Below are 16,232 nucleotides of genomic sequence, written 5' to 3'. Positions count from 1 at the left end.
ACGATTGAAGGAGATCGTATTAGTGAAAGTGCTTTGTTTTCTTTGAAGAGTATAGTTATAATCATTATGTCAAAGACAAAGAAAAAGGCCGGGCGCGGTGGCTCACGCCTGTAATCCTAGCACTCTGGGAGGCCGAGGCAGGAGGATTGCTTGAGCTCAGGAGTTCGAGATCAGCCTGAGCAAGAGCGAGACCCCGTCTCTACTAAAATTAGAAAGAAATTAATCAGACAACTAAAAATATCTAGGAAAAATTAGCTGGGCATGGTGGTGCATGCCTGTAGTCCCAGCTACTCGGGAGGCTGAGGCAGAAGGATTGCTTAAGCCTAGGAGTTTGATGTTGCTGTGAGCTAGGTTGACGCCATGGCACTCTAGCCCGGGCAAAAGAGTGAGACTCTGTCTCAAAAAAAAAGACAAAGACAAAGATATTTAGGGGTCAAGGCAGGCCTTCAGGATTGCCCTGGGATAGCACTTGTGCACTGATTCTTAATCCTTTGACAGCAATGCCTCTGTGAGCGCCAGAGAAAGGAAGAGTGTCTAAATGCCCATGTAAACGTACTGTGGTCAAAAAGCTTTGTCATGCTCCCCAGACCAGTCCACTACTTATTCTACAAAACCTGGACTATTAAACGTAAGTTTCTGAGCCCAGGGTTGGTTCACGGTGGCTGTGAACACTTTTAAGGCAGCACCGTGCGGTTCAGGGAAGGGTTGATTACTGATGCCACGGAAGAGCTCCCGTGGGTCCTGAGATAAAGAGGAACACCAGGATTCTGTCACCCTCAGTAGGTCGTCAGTCTGCTGCTCAGGTGGTAAGTACAGAAGAGATGAAATTGCATCTAAACATCTAATTTTTAGCTCTGTTGAGGCATTCTTTGCTGGATGTCCTGTTCTCATGAGCAAGCGTTCAAAGCAAGTTCCTGTTTTCTGTAAAACCTGTTTTCCTTCAACATCGGATCCCAGGATTCCAACTGTCTACTGCGTCGCCAATCATGGTGGGGTCCTGACTTTCTGACGTTTCAAAGACTTTTTCCACAAAGACCAGATAATGCTCACAGGTCTGTTGAGGACCATTCATGACAGCCAGGTTTCCAAAAAGCTTCACAAAACCTGTCAAATAGAAGCTAGAGAAAGGGTCTGAATTTGCCCCAATTGTATTAGAAATCTGGCCAATCACTCCTTCTTGAGCAAGGTACTGTGGGCCATGATGAGTATGTGCCAGTGACGTCACCGTTTCTACGCAGGTGGCTTTGACTAGCATATCCGCACCAGGTCTCTCAGGAGCTGGGACACCAATCCACCTTTGGTAGATTCTGGTGACACAGAAGAAATCTCTATAATTAGCTCATATACCTTGTATGGAATGATATCATTTGTTTTCATTACAGTTCAAATCAGCCAGCAGATTGCTTCCAAATGAAGCCTCCCGCCCAGCCTGTGGTAGTGACATTCCCGACAGGGCTTTGATGGCCGCTTTAGCTACAGGGAAATTCTCTCGACCAGTGCAATAAACACCTTGTTTGAGTAACTCAGCATTATTTAGAATCTCAGTGACAGCATCGGAATTTTCAACAATTCTTCCAACCAGGGGTTCTCATTGAGCAGGGAGAAAACTCCGTCACCTGCTCACAAAGCTGGCTGAGCGACACTGAGTGAGGCGCTGGCGGTGGCGCTTCCAGCCCCGCCACCTCCCTCTGCTCACCAAGGCCTGGGCCGCCATCTTGCCCTCCCCCAGCCTGTGGATTTTTTTTGTTGTTGTTAATTTTGTATCCTACAACTTTATTGAATTTATTTATCAGTTCTAAGAATTTTTTTATATCTAAAAATCATGTCATCTGCAAACAAGGACAATTTGACTTTCTCCTTTCCAATTTAGATGTCTTTTATTTCTTCTCTTGCCTAATTGCTGTGGCTAGGATTTCCAGTCCTGTGTTGAGTACGAATGGTGAAGGTGGACGTCCTTATCTTGTTGCAGTTCTTAGAGGAAAAGCTTTAACTTTTCCCTGTTCAATATGACATTAGCTGTGGGTTTGTCGAGTATAGCCTTCATTGTGTTGAGGTACATTCCTTCTATACCTCAACTGTTGAGAGTTTTTATCATGAAATGATAAATCGCATTGTATCAAATGCTTTTTCTGCATCTATTGAGATGAGTATATGATTTTTGTCTTTGATTCTGTTGATGTAATATATCACCTTTATTAATTTGCATATGTCGAACCATTCTTACATCCCAAGGGTAAATCTCACTTGGTGGTGCATGATCTTTTTGATGTGCTCCTGGATTTTGTTTGATAGTGTTTTGTGGAGGATTTTTATATCTGTGTTTATGACGGATATTGGTCTACAGTTTTCTTTTTTTGTTGTTGTTGTTTCTTTTTCTGGTTTTGGTATCAGGGAAATTCTGGTCTCATAAAATGAGTTTGGAAGTATTTCCCACCTCTTTAATTTTTTTAAATATTTGAGAAGAATTGGTATCAGTTCTTCACAAAATACAAATGAATGAATGAAAATTTTAAAACAAATTTCATAGCATTGTACAAACAGGTATGTATATATGGCTGGGAATAACATCTTCAGGGACTATGATATAAAGACTGGAAAGGTACCACACTTCAAACTTCTTGGAAGTGCTCTGGGAAACTTCTATTTGCAGGCAAATGGCGAGCGTGTAAAACATCGCAGAGGAGCCCAGGGCTGTATCAAACCCACGAAGGGAAAGAGCAACGGGGGCCTCCCAGTCATCTCTACTGGCTTCACCTCTGTTTACTGCTCTCGATCTTTTCCTTTCTTCTCAAGTCCTTTAAATATACTCACTCCAGTGCTTTCTATCTTAGCAAATTACAGCCATTAAAAAAGACATCAGCTCGGGTAAAGAAAGAACAGAAAATGAAAGAATAGGCTGGGCGCGGTGGCTCACGCCTGTAATCCTAGCACTCTGGGAGGCTGAGGTGGATGGATCGCTAAAGCTCAGGAGTTCGAGACCAGCCTGAGCAAGAGCGAGACCCCGTCTCTACTAAAATTAGAAAGAAATTAATCAGACAACTAAAAATATCTAGGAAAAATTAGCCGGGCATGGTGGCACATGACTGCAGTCCCAGCTACTCGGGAGGCTGAGGCAGAAGGATCGCTTGAGCCCAGGAGTGTGAGGTTGCTGTGAGCTAGGCTGACGCCACGGCACTCTAGCCTGGGCAACAGAGTGAGACTCTGTCTCAAAAAAAAAAAAAAAAAAAAATGAAAGAATAAGGAATAAAGAGATCAACTAAATCTGTAAACACGTAAGTTTACTTGAGGGTCTGCTTCTGGACCACTGGCCCGGCCAGATGCCGTTCGCCTCCCCCACGCAGGTGTTCTTCAACGGCGCCGAGGTCGGGCCGGTGGATGCCCGCTGACCGGAGCCTGGCATCCTGGCGGCCCACGTGCGCCCCGCGGGGCCTGAACGCCGACTCCCACTGGCCGCAGAGGCGGCGACGCTGCACGTGCCGGACCTGGGCGCAGCCGGGGGCGGAGATCCAGACCCGCATCGAGGCCGGCGGGGCCCTGGGGAGGGCCCTCGGCGCGTGCCTGGGGAAACCGAGGCCTGGGGCTGAGACGGGATGTCCCGGGCAGGCGGCACCAGCTCCCGGGCGTCCAGGCTGCCCAGCGGGGCCAGCAAACCCCAGCGTGGTCTGGGAAGGGCACCAGGGGGAGCCTGCCTCTGCCTCCAAAGGCGGGTGATCAGGGAGGACAAGAAAGGCCACAGGGGCCCCCAGGGGTCAGCGCAGCGCAGGCCTCTGACCCTGCCTCTCAGGCCCTGCCTCGTGCCCGGGACCCCCGGAGGAACAAGCCCGTCCCCGGCTTGGCTCGCGCCGGCCTGGGGGTGCGCACAGCCCTCCGCCCTGCAGAGCCTGTCCCCGCACCGGCGACCCGCCCTCGGCCCGCGCCCCCGGGAAGACCGGGAAGCCTGGTCTTGGCTGGTGCCGAGAACCGCGCCGACCCTGTCTTTCGAAGCGAATCGAATACAGAAAATCCGTGACGGGCGTGTGGGAAGCCTGAAAGATGACACCGTGGGGTCTCCCAGAACGTCCTTGCGGGCCGCGAGAACAAAAGGAAAGCGGCGGGGCTGCGGGAACTGAGACCTCAGAGGAGGCCCCCGGGGCGTGGAGCGGGCGCCCCGGAGAAGGGGCCGCTCGGGAGGCCACGCGGGCCCCTGCGCGGCGACGCCCCTCCCGGCGGGGACAGCCCGGGAAACGGAGTTCTCAGCCCGGCAGCGCAGAGCGAACCAGAACAGGGTAAACTGTGCGAGGCACTGGGTAAATAAACAGCGTAACGTTTACGTTTATTCGCTTTAACCCCGACCTGCCCTCGTCCCTGCTTCCCTCCGATTGCCCCACGCAGGGCGTCTGGCTGCTAGAAAACTGACGTCCTCCCTCCGGTCCGGCCCTTCTTCCCAGGGGCTCCCTCCTCCAGCACCGCAGCTCCGTCCCCACCGCGTCTCCCGCGACTGCTGTGAAAGAAACTCCCAGTTCATCTGTTCTTCCCTCCAGCCGCTCCTCTGTCTCCTTCCTTGCTTCCCTTTGCTGACAAGCTTCGAGAATGATCTGCTCGCCTTTCTTGCGCTCTCTGATCACCCCCCTTGGAGGCAGAGGCGGGCTGGCTCCCCAGGCCCGGGGTCAGGAGGGCCTCTGGGAACCAAGGCCCCTGGTGCCTTTCCCTCCTTTCCCCTTGACTTCCGGGGGGGGGGGGAGGTGGCACTTCTCTACTTCCGCTCTTCTCTCCACCGCTCTGCCTGATGTCATCTTCGGATTCACCTGAAAAATGAATATTTTCTGAAAATGAAATTTGTTCGTCTCTTCCCTTTTGACTGCCATTTTTCTTGAAGACTGCTATTCCCTCTCAACTTTCTCCTTCAAGAAATTAATTCATATTGAGACTTGAGAATTATCACGTCTCTTCTTGTAGATCTCAAATCCACGTATGGTGGCATCTGTATTGCCTGCCATTCCTGTGCTGCCCGACCCCCAGCTGGAGATTCCACTCAGCAAATTGCAAGACTGCCTGGACTTCATCATGTCCAAACCAACCTCCCAGGTTAGTCAATGAAACTTTTCTCCCGCTCATCCAGGTTGGAATGTTTGGGGTTGTTTTGGAGTTAGCACAAGTACTTTAAATTTTCCTTAAACATTTCTTTCTTCTTCATTTCTTCTTTACTGTTTCCCTAAGCCCTGAGACTAGAGCAGTACACAGAAGAGAGCACAGACTTTGGAGCCAGATGGGCTGAATTCTAATTCTGATTTGGTCGCCCACCACCTGGGGACCCTGGCTCTGGGCCTTGGTTTTTCTCACCTATGAACAGGAATAATAATAGTACTTACCTCGTAGAGTTGGTCTGAGAATTAAGTAAATGAGTTAGTAAATGTAAAGCACTTAGAACAGTGCCTGGCACATACTAAGCGCTACATAATTGTTAGCCATGATTATTATTATTATTATTATTCCTTAGGAGCTTGAACTCCGGGAAAAACCTTTTAGAATCTTATCTCAGGCTGTTCGCATACTCTCTCTTATCCTCAGTTCTTTACAAAATGTGACCTATAATAATACCTTCCGAAGAAGAATTAAAAGATATAAGTAAAGCACTTAATAAAGTAATCATTCAATAAACTTTGGCTATTATTAGTGATATAATGGAATGATCAATGAAAACAATACTATCCTATGGAAAATCACCATAGAGTCTTTATTCTTAAACGACTATTTTCAGTTTATAGATTGCACCCTTCCCTGGTATGTATGCATTTTTATATTGTTGAAATCATAGGAATCGTGTCATTTTGCATTATTTTAAAATCATTTATAATATTTTTCTTTCTGCATCATTTTAAACATGATCATTTGCATATCGTTTCATTGTACCTATCTACAATATTTTACTGAAACATTTGCTGACACGTTTAGATTTTGTGGTTTTGGCATTCGGAGGAAACTGCCAAGAATCTCTGTACAGCTGTGCCTTTTGGCTTCTCTGTGATTATCTCCCCAAACCTTGCACAGGGAGATCTATGAACAAATATTTCCAACATTCTATACCTATTTTTTATGTCAGGATCAGGACCAAGTTGGCAAAATATTTTCTAACTCGGGAATAAAGGAGATAACTTTAACTCTATTACCAACTTTGGCTTCACTATCAAAGTGAAATATTTGATTTATGGTGTCAGATTTGGGTGAATTAAACATATTACCCTTGCAGCTAAGGCTTTTTGCTCCTTAGCCTGACTCAACCCTATAATATTTGAAAGCCATTAGACTCTTTATGCATTCGTGGGAACAGTTGCATCTTTTTCCTTTCCAAATACCTTTTAGGTAAATATTAACCATGATGTTTTGCCAAGTCATTTGGCCTATAAAGTGAGGAATTTGGACAGGATGATTTCTGAGATCCTTGCCAGTTACAAGCCTTCCTTAGGCTTGCTAAATGTGGGGGCTATTTTTGTGACTAGATAGCTGAAGGTCTTACTTAACTGCTCTGTCCCTCTCCCCTTTTGTAGAAGAGTGGAAAGAATACGGACTTCTGAATCAGACATATGTGACCTGGGATTCTGCCACTGCCACTTACAAGCTTCGGGACACCTTTGAAGATGATATGGCTTCCTACCCCTGCATAAGCTCACCCTTCTGGTTTTACCTGATTGCTCCATGGCCAGACATCTGACCAAGCTGGAGACCTGACTCAGCTGAGTGATAGAGAGGTTCTAGGTAAAAGCATTAGAGCCAGGGAGAAAGGAGAGAAAAGAGAGACAAAAGCAAAGATGAGAGGTAATCAGCTCCTGAGATCCAGTTGTTCAAGATATACCGCCCACTTCTTCTCCTTTGATATTTCTATGATTGCCTGTTATATTTATACTATAAAACTCTTATTAACTCCAGCCTAAGTATGGTTCTGTTCTTGAAGCCAACATCTCTGACTTAGAAATGACATTCGGGGACCTGTAATCTTCTCTTACTTCATCTGTAAAATGAGAGTAATACCTTCCTTGTAGGGTTGCTCTGAGGATGATATTTGATAATGTACGGAAAATCTCCCAGTAGAGTTCTGAAGACAAGAATTCTAATACCCTACCATGTCTGCCCATCGTTCTGTAAACACACCAATCCAATGAGTCTTTCAAATTGATTGCAACAAGTGAGTTCCTTGATACCATTCAGCCTATCCAATAAGTAGCCAGACTCCTTCCTCTGCACTGCCTTCCACAAGTAAAGGGGGGAGAGCGAGAGAGAGGATTAATGGCCATTCCCTAGAAGCGATGCCTATTCAATGCTCATAAGACCACAGTGAAGAGCTGGAAGACCTTTCTAGCCTCTCTGCTGAGTGGAGTAGTGCGCCCCTCCTATAGCTCTTTACACCTGCATAATTGGTGTAGTTGGAAACAGCCAAGAATGTTGTGCCCTTGACAATTCTAGAGAAATGTACAGTTTACGTTTATGTGTATATGTTGACAGACAACATCTAGCTGAGTAGTTAAATGCACTGTGTGTTCCCCAAGTGTTGGTAGAAGACTTGGGATTTATTAAAAATCAAACTCGTATTCTCTTTCCCATACTTATGGCATTGAACAAAGGACAATGGAATACCCAAGTCAATTTTTGGTCTATTTGCCAAAATGATCATTATGGACTCAAACATCTCTCTACAAAGCCTTCTCTGGGTTCTTCAATCAGAATGCCCTCCCCCTGATGCGGTAGCACTGCCAGGATAGGCTCCCTTGCTCACCTGTGTGCCTTTTCTCTCATAAATTTTATGGATAATAATTGTAGCTAGTATTTATTGAAAATTATCCTATCTGCCATAGGTGCTTTACATGGATTACTTCATTTACTCATCAAACAGTCCTTCAAGTAGTACTATTATCTACCGACATCTTACAGATAATAAAACCAAGGCAAAGAATAGTTAAATAATAAGTCCAAGTTCACACAGCTAGTAAGAAATGGTGCCTGTCTGATCCAACAGCCACGCCATAACCACTGCTCCATGCTGCCTCTTGGCATGGGTGGAAGCCATGTCTTATTCAACCCTGCCACCCCACTGGACCCAGCTTAGAGCCTGGCATAGGAAGGTGCTCAGTCAATGCTGATTGGTACTGCACGGAGCACAAATGTCAGGGATGGTGACACCTTTGCTGTGACTGATGGGTGTCTGACTCCCTGCTGTGAAGAGGAGGGTGCTGGATCAGACACGTTCCTCTGGCTCCCAGCTCTCTCCGTCCCACCTCATTTCTCCTGCTTCCTCAGTCCTCCTCCCTCCTAACCGCACCATGTGGATTCAAGGTTGGAGCTCAGTGCAAGGGGAAAACAGAATTATGAATGACCTATGTGGGATTGAGAGAGGAGAAACAGAGTTCGAGAGAGAGAGGGAGACTGGAAGAGGGAGATTAAAATTTACGCGCAGGGAAATATTTAACCTAATGAAAACCAAACGTTATCTGAAATAAGCATATCGCAATGTCAAGGTTTCGTGTGCTGGTTCAGTGCCCTGTTCTCTCCTATTTGACAGTCCGAGAATAATCTAATGGGCGTGACTTAAAGACACAGATCACGTGTGGAATTGGGTGTTACTCAAGCAAACAAAATATCTGTGCGATATATCCACTTTATGCACTCAAGCAAGGAAGAAGTCCACGAGAACTCATCAGTGTCCTGGTCTGCAGAGAAGACAGAAATAACATGAGCACAGAAGGAAAAGTAAGCAAAAAACCATTAGTATTGGAAATATATTCTCATTAGTATAATGAACAAAGGGATATGGTATTTGATGACTAATTTAAAAATTCATATCTAAATTAGAAATGATACACTGAATACAATATGCAATATATGCTAAAATTTATGTCTACTAAACTACAATGGAAATAACCTATCTGAAATAACTTTAACAAAATGTGTCAAATTCCTATCTGTTAAAGTCTACATTTCCTACTGTAAATATTTGCAGTAAAGTGAGCTTTTTCCTAGCTAAGCATAACTAATTTGTAATTCTAAAGTCAGATAAGTCTTTAATCATGAAGTTATCTTTTTTCAGAGAAACGAGTTATAAAAAAAGAAGTTATCTTTATATTAAGAAACCATGATTTAAATGTGTTATTCTTTGTAATCACATTCTTTTTATGAACACCAGAAAGTTAAGAGTGACAAAAGTTTTGTGAGAAGAATTTGATTGAGAAGACTGAAATATCCTTTTAACCTTCAAATAAAATCACTTACAAAATGCATATCGATCTCCAAGCGTTAAAATCATCAGGGTTAAGCAAGACAACATCACCATGAAAATTCTGATTTTGAAAGGGCTGTTATGGCACAATTTAGACAATTTCAACAGAAATCCTATAGCACAATATCTCCCCATATATAAATCAGCATGATTTTTGGAAAATTAATACGAATATAATTTGAATTACTTATTAGCGCTAGGAACACAGGTTCTAAGCCTTCCAAAAATTTATATTTATTTCTTCAATGTGTTGACAGGCGAATGGCACGTGGCCATTCAATGTAATCAAATCCTGTTTTTAGTTGCTTGCTAACAAGAGGCTGTGCACCATTTCCAGCAGGTTTGCTGTGTTAGGAGTGGAGCACACAGTAAAATGTCTTGCTAGGATCTCAATCTAAAGGTTCTGACGTTTCTACATACACTCTCTGATAAAACAGGTTCATATCAGGAAGATTGGTTGGAAATCGCATGAGTGGCCAATTGTCAATGTTCTTATTCCACCTCACTTTATTTTCATTCATTACTGATTAGTATTTGCCTTCTAAAGGAAAAGTAATTAGGAAAAAGAAAAATTAAATTTACCAAAACTCAGCTTAAGCTAAATAATGAGTTCATTAAGCAAAATTGAAGTGTCAGCCAATCATATTGATGAAAATAATAAATGATGAAATAAGCAATCGATCCTCCCCTCTCAGGTGCAGTGTTAATAACTTAGCATTTTGATAGAGTTTCATTTATGTTTGTCCTGCCTCCATTTTATTTTCCTCAAATGCCAATGGTGATAGCACTAATATCTACTTTATAAGATGGTTATGAGAATTTAATAAATTAATAGTGTAAAGCACTTAGAATAGTACCTGGTACACAGAAATAAGTCAATAAATGTTAGTCGCCGCTATTGCTGCTGTTGTTACTTAACTTTTTGTTAACTTTTATCTACCATGGGGTAGTGAAAGGTAAGGCTGGATTGATCTTCGTTCCCTAGACAGCCAGCTTTGTGACTTTGGGAAAACTATTCGATCCAAGTCAATTGATCCTCAATCTTGTCATCTGGAAAATAAAGCCAGTAATTCAGTAATACTATCCTGGCAGCCCCTTGTCAGGTTTAGAGACAAAGCCTGAAACTCAGCCAGCACAGCCCACAAAGTGCCTGTCTCATCATAGGCACCTGTTCATCAGGACCCTCCTGCTATGAGGATGTTGTTTCCAAGGATTCTCATATTTATTTTGACATTGACCATGGTGATCACCCTGCAAAGTGGAAGGATTTGACAAATAATGAAAATGAATTCTCAGAGGAATAAATTTCTACTCAATTTATCATATTCGTATTGATGTGAATTCTTTCTAGAAAGAGCTCTGTTAACTGTACCCGTTTTACGACAATGAGGATAGGTTTTATGACACATTCCCACGCACTGAAAATATGTGTTCAACTTCCATTTTTAAGAGCATTTATGGATAAGCTACGCTAGCAAGAAATTCAAACACACACCTGTTAGGTACCACACATGGGGCTAGATGTTCCTTGTACAAAGATGAAAAAACCCAATCCCTGACTTGAAGAGTGCAGATAAACTGGTATCATCACTGTGTTTCGTTTTCCAGGTAATAAAATGCAAAGCCGCTGTGCTGTGGGAGCTAAACACACCTTTTTCCATTGAGGAGGTGGAGGTTGCACCCCCTAAGGCCTATGAAGTTCGGATTAAGGTGAAACATTTTTCCCACTTCTATTGAATTTTAGCTTTAAAAAAGTTCAGAAAATATTAAAAATGGAAAAACCAAAAATCCATTCAGAGGCACATTTTATATGGCAATTCAGACAATGGAATTACATTTGTTATCAAGAAGAGATGTGAACATGAATTATTAGATTTTTCAAAAGTAACCAAAGACTATATACAATATAATCACAGTAAAATAAAAAACAGTTTGTGTGTCTGTATATTTAAAAAGTGCAAAGGGATATATCAAGATTTCAAAATCAATTAGCATTTAATCTGCAATTTGTGGTTCTATAAAAATGCATTCTTGTGTTATATAAGATAAATAATTCAAGATAGGTTATTTCCCAGATTATTCCAAACTCTTTGATTCAGGAAAGGAAAGTAAAGAAGGGTTTTAGACTGCATAGCCTTACTTGGGGATAAACTGCCTCTTTTGCATTTGGAAAGAGTAGGAATTATTAGCAAAATCCTTAAAAATGTTTTAGAAGCACAGTTTCAGAAAATTGGGTGTGTTAAATCCATCTGAGGGTCAGAATCTTTTCTAAATCTGATCATCTTCTCTTTATTCTGTAGATAGTGGCCACAGGAATATGTCGATCAGACGACCATGCGATTAATGGCCAAATTGGGGGCCGTTTTCCTATGATAGTAGGTCATGAGGCAGCGGGCATCGTGGAGAGCATTGGAGAAGGGGTGACCACGGTCAAACCAGGTACAGAATTCACACTCAGGGGTTGTGCCTTGGTTCATGACCTCAAGATCATCCAGCCTGGAGGAAACTGAGGCAACGAGAGATGAAAGATTTGCACGAGTCACAGCCCAGCTGGGCCCTGAAGTGTTTTCTCCTCCCTCCCCCCTTGCCCGACTCGAGCACGTGTCGTACTCAGGTACTCTCCCCTTCAGCACATTTATTGAGTACCTATTGATTCAAGATGCCAGACACTAGGTTGGAGAACAGGGATGTGAGAGATCACAGGAGACACAGTGCCTGCCAGTGTGGACTTCATTATCCAATCACCCCAGTTTAGTGTTGCTGGGCACTGTCTGCTGTCAGGCCCCAAACAGAACTAGCAGTGGGACAAGGAAAAAAACATAAGCCTTGGTCCTGAGGCTCTGGATCAGTGTATGGAAACTGCTCTGTGCTGAGTTCACAAAAGCGGGCTGTGTGGCTACAGCTGAATCAACACGATCTTTTCTTAAGTAACACATGGAGGCCATTCACCAATTTCCTCTTGCCGTGTAGCCTCTCTTCTTGACAGCGAATGAATGAAACAGGCTAAATAAATGAAGGCATCTCGCCATAGACAGTCTATTGTATTACCTTCAGTCATGGTTAAATGTGACTGGTTACAAATTACAAATCATTTTACCTTTGATATTTATTTTACCCTAATTTTATTGTGTAGTATTGTAAGTATTTTTACACCTGAACGCCGCCTTGGACCTCCTGGGAGGCGAGGATGGGCTCTGCCAGTACAAGTGCAGCGACGGATCTAAGCCTCTCCCACGTCATGGTTATAAACCCTCCCCGCCGAATGGCTGTGGCTCTCCACTGTTTGGTGTTCATCTTAACATTGGGATCCCTTCCCTGACAAAGTGCTGCAACCAACACGACAGGTGCTATGAGACCTGTGGCCAAAGCAAGAATGACTATGATGAGGAGTTCCAGTCCTGCCTGTCCAAGATCTGCCGGGCCGTGCAGAAAACACTGGGACTGGCTCAGCACGTCCAGGCATGTGAGCAAACGGTAGAGCTCTTGTTTGACAGCGTCACACATTTAGGCTGCAAACCCTACCTGGACAGTCAGCGAGCCGCGCGCAGGTGTCGTTACGAAGAAAAGACTGATCTTTAAAGAAGATGCTGACAGCTGGTGACAGATGAGGATGGAAGAACATAACCTTTGACAACAAACTAATGTTTTTATAGCATAAAGCTATCGTATTTTGTGAAAAGATTAAGGCCTTCCAAGAGTTTATATTTTGATGTTAAATCCCCAAAGTAAAACAAAGTGGGGGAGGTCGTGAGGAGGGCACGTCTGCCTTCTCAGGCATCTTCCCGGGGTGTCACGTAGCGTGCCACATTGTCTGACAAGTGTGTGTTAAGGGGAGAATTTTTAAAAAGAAGAATATATAACTCAATTTTCACAACCATATTTACAAAAAAGAGATCAAATATAAAATTCATTATAAGGTCCATTCACCATCATTTGGAAATATGGGAGATTCTTCACTTATATTAATAGAAGTATTATTTGTTTACTAGGAAATTTGAAATACACATTTATGCCTGAAAAGAACTGAATTTATTTTTTCTCTAATTACACATAATTTGTTGTTTCTCTTTAGCCCATTGAGCATATAGATAAGTCACACATCTATGAGGTAGTCACAAGGACAAGGTTTCCATGTCTGTTTCTCTTGTAACATCGGAACCATCATCTGGTTTCCTCCCAGGGAGCAAACCAGGATGTCTAAGTATTACGTAATGTGCCTGGAAGACGCTGTGAACAAGATTTGGAAGCATAGCCACTGCCACTTTATGAACCGCCCGTGACAAGTGTCATCTTCTGCTATATAACCTTTGCCTAAATTGGAGAAAAGATGGATTTAACGAAACAAATGAAAAGTTTAACATCACACACTGGGGCACTATTTGCTCTTATGCTTTGATGTTTATTCCCTAACACTTGTTGCCCGCGGTGGATTCTGGGATGTTTTTAAGACACTATAACCTTTTACTAATTGTGGTCTTAATAAAGATTATTCTTGATACTGAAAAAATATATATATTTTTACAGGGAAAGGGTGATTAAATACAAAATTTTCATATCACCATTCCCACATGACGTTTATCTATGAAATGTGGTGGTCTTGTGGGATAGGCAGATAGACGATTATAAATAAAAATTATGTTTCATTCTAAAATATCCCTTTAGCCAATTGATTTGACCTTCCACCTTATCAAATACTTAAATAAGCTGTGGACAACAAATAATAAAACCAACAGTCCACTTTGAGCTTCTGCTCTTAATAATTCCCATAGCCAGAAATAAATTAATAATAAAATGACACCCTTTTGTTTCACCACTTCTCCTTTCACCATAGCTGGAAAAAGGGATAATTCATAAATTATCAACTAAACCATTTGAAAGTCAGCTCTTCTCCTAAAAGAACATGCCAAACTAATTTTTAGAATTGAGGTTTTCAGAGGAATATCTTGCATTCTTCTTTGTCCTATTTTTGTTAGTTTTCCTCAAAAAGAAATTAAGATATTTTTCAAAAGCAATAAATACATATTAAAGATAAGCACACTTATTTTGAAAAGCCAAGAATCGGTTATCCAAATTCTCATTTTTATTTTAGCTTAAATTATTACAAAATATCGCATCTCCCCAACATCCTGTGGAACTATGGCAGCCCACTTTCAACTGAAAATGTTACTGACACTTACAGTGAGAATATTGAAGACTTAGTTAAGGATTAAGCGACATGATGTGTGTAAAGCCCCCAGGAGAAATCAGGACACTCAACGGAAGTTAACTGTACAGAAATAATTTTTAAAATCCATGTTGTTTTCCACATTTACGTTTCCTCTTTGGGAATCTTCACGCACGTGTAAACCCAAACCAATACCAATGTCGGCAGGTGACACAGTAGTGATTGGACCCTAGTTCATGGACACTTGTCAAAGACACAAGCCTCCAAGATATATATATATATAAGCTTTAAGTTCTTCCTCCATAAATTTCTGGAAATATAAGAAGAATTTCTTTTATCCTCCTCCAGGTGATAAAGTCATCCCACTATTTACTCCTCAGTGTGGAAAATGCAGAATTTGTAAACACCCTGAAGGCAACTTCTGCTTGAAAATCGAGTAGGTCTTTCATCCTTTCTTTGCACAGCCCTTGACTTTGCACATTAGTCATGCTCCTGTCTCATGCCCTGGTGTGTCTGTGTGTTGCACTGACCAGTCTGAGCAAGCCTCCGGGGACCATGCAGGATGGCACCACCAGGTTCACCTGCAGGGGGAAGCCCGTCTACCACTTCCTTGGTGTCAGCACCTTCTCCCAATACACCGTGGTGGATGAGGACGCCGTGGCCAAAATTGATGCAGCTTCACCGCTGGAGAAAGTTTGCCTCATCGGCTGTGGATTTTCGACTGGTTACGGGTCTGCAGTCAAGATCGCCAAGGTAGGATTGGTAGTGGGCAATAAGACCACTTACACTCAGATTGTTGGGAACCACAAGGGAAGCAACTTCTCACAAGAATCGGAGATCATTTTTCATAGGTGTGAGGTGTTGATTGCAAGCAGAAGGAATTGAGAGCATGTCTTAAAAAATTCAACTGTTAATAATAGATAAAAAGCTGCTCATATGTAGTTAAGAAAAACTAAAGATTTTATTTGAAATAATTATTCTTCTATATTTTGCCTTTTGGGACTTATTAAATTTTAGGCTTAGGAATTAATTTAGTCATTTATTCTACAATCAGAGCATACCTATACATGCCTTAGGTGCAGCAGGTTCTGAGGCAGCAAAGATAAATGAAATGAAGGGTTTGCCTTTGAAGAGCATATAGTCCGTGGACCCCCACTCACACATTTAGGATCAACAGTAGATTCCAAAGCCTCACCTGATACATTTCCAAACCAAAAGTTACCCACTCTGTGCATTCTTCACAGGAAGTAATAAAGCTTCGTTGACACACTTATTTCACTCCTTGTTGGAGTTCATCTGCGTCTCCTTCCCCGCCATGAACACACACACTCTCCTCAGAAGTGGTCAGCTTTAAGGAGAAATGCTTTAAAGGTTCCTCTTCTCAAATGGCTGAAAATCTAGTAGTGTATCTAGTAGTATTCTTCATTTTGTGAAGCCGATGTCCGGAGACATAAAGCTCACTGCTGGTTAGCATGAGAGCTGACGCTAGAATACTTTTCTAAAACCTCCTCCTTAATCTTAAATCACAATGCATAAGTGCTAGCACTTTTAAATCACAATCACAAGCCTTGTATTTTTCTTAGTAAGGTTGAAACTGGTGTTCTATCCCTTATTACTGAATAACATTTGGTGGATGAATGAGTAAATAGACACCCTTAAGGAATGTACCAATGGATTATTGGGGACAGGAAGAGCATTTTACCCACACTGCAGGCTGATTGTAGAATACTAGATTTATCAAATAGCCCCTCGACAATTTAAACAATTAAGAGCACATCTTCCCAAATTTCTGTGACTTTAGCACTTACTCTCTTGAGCAGTTGT

The 16,232-nt window shown here is 42.7% G+C and overlaps 2 protein-coding genes and 1 pseudogene across 2 annotated transcripts in view; 2 read left to right on the top strand and 1 right to left on the bottom strand.

Annotated features, from left to right (window-relative positions):
- Positions 1-561: 561 nt before the first annotated feature.
- On the bottom strand, positions 562-2,739 carry LOC105807645 (annotated as a pseudogene).
- Positions 2,740-3,590: 851 nt separating this feature from the next.
- LOC105807644 lies at positions 3,591-6,952 on the top strand. The gene is made up of 4 exons (XM_012641072.1): positions 3,591-4,045; positions 4,118-4,286; positions 4,936-5,064; positions 6,525-6,952. The coding sequence occupies exons 1-4, from the start codon at positions 3,591-3,593 to the stop codon at positions 6,549-6,551; spliced, it is 780 nt and encodes a 259-aa protein (XP_012496526.1). The 3' UTR covers positions 6,552-6,952.
- A 1,645-nt stretch (positions 6,953-8,597) lies between these two features.
- The window catches only part of ADH1C (alcohol dehydrogenase 1C (class I), gamma polypeptide), a 149,924-nt gene continuing 142,289 nt past the window's right edge, over positions 8,598-16,232 (top strand). Inside the window, exons 1-5 of the mRNA XM_012641071.1 lie at positions 8,598-8,718; positions 10,853-10,954; positions 11,545-11,683; positions 14,757-14,844; positions 14,942-15,161. Coding sequence (XP_012496525.1) covers positions 8,701-8,718; positions 10,853-10,954; positions 11,545-11,683; positions 14,757-14,844; positions 14,942-15,161 — 567 coding nt within the window. The 5' untranslated portion in view covers positions 8,598-8,700. The remainder of the gene's footprint in view (positions 8,719-10,852; positions 10,955-11,544; positions 11,684-14,756; positions 14,845-14,941; positions 15,162-16,232) is intronic.

The sequence above is a fragment of the Propithecus coquereli genome, unplaced genomic scaffold (assembly GCF_000956105.1).
Source record: "Propithecus coquereli isolate 6110/MARCELLA unplaced genomic scaffold, Pcoq_1.0 Scaffold161, whole genome shotgun sequence".
NCBI classification, from domain to species: domain Eukaryota; kingdom Metazoa; phylum Chordata; class Mammalia; order Primates; family Indriidae; genus Propithecus; species Propithecus coquereli.
Note: the sequence above shows the minus strand (reverse complement) of the source record. Positions and strands in the feature narration are given on the sequence as shown.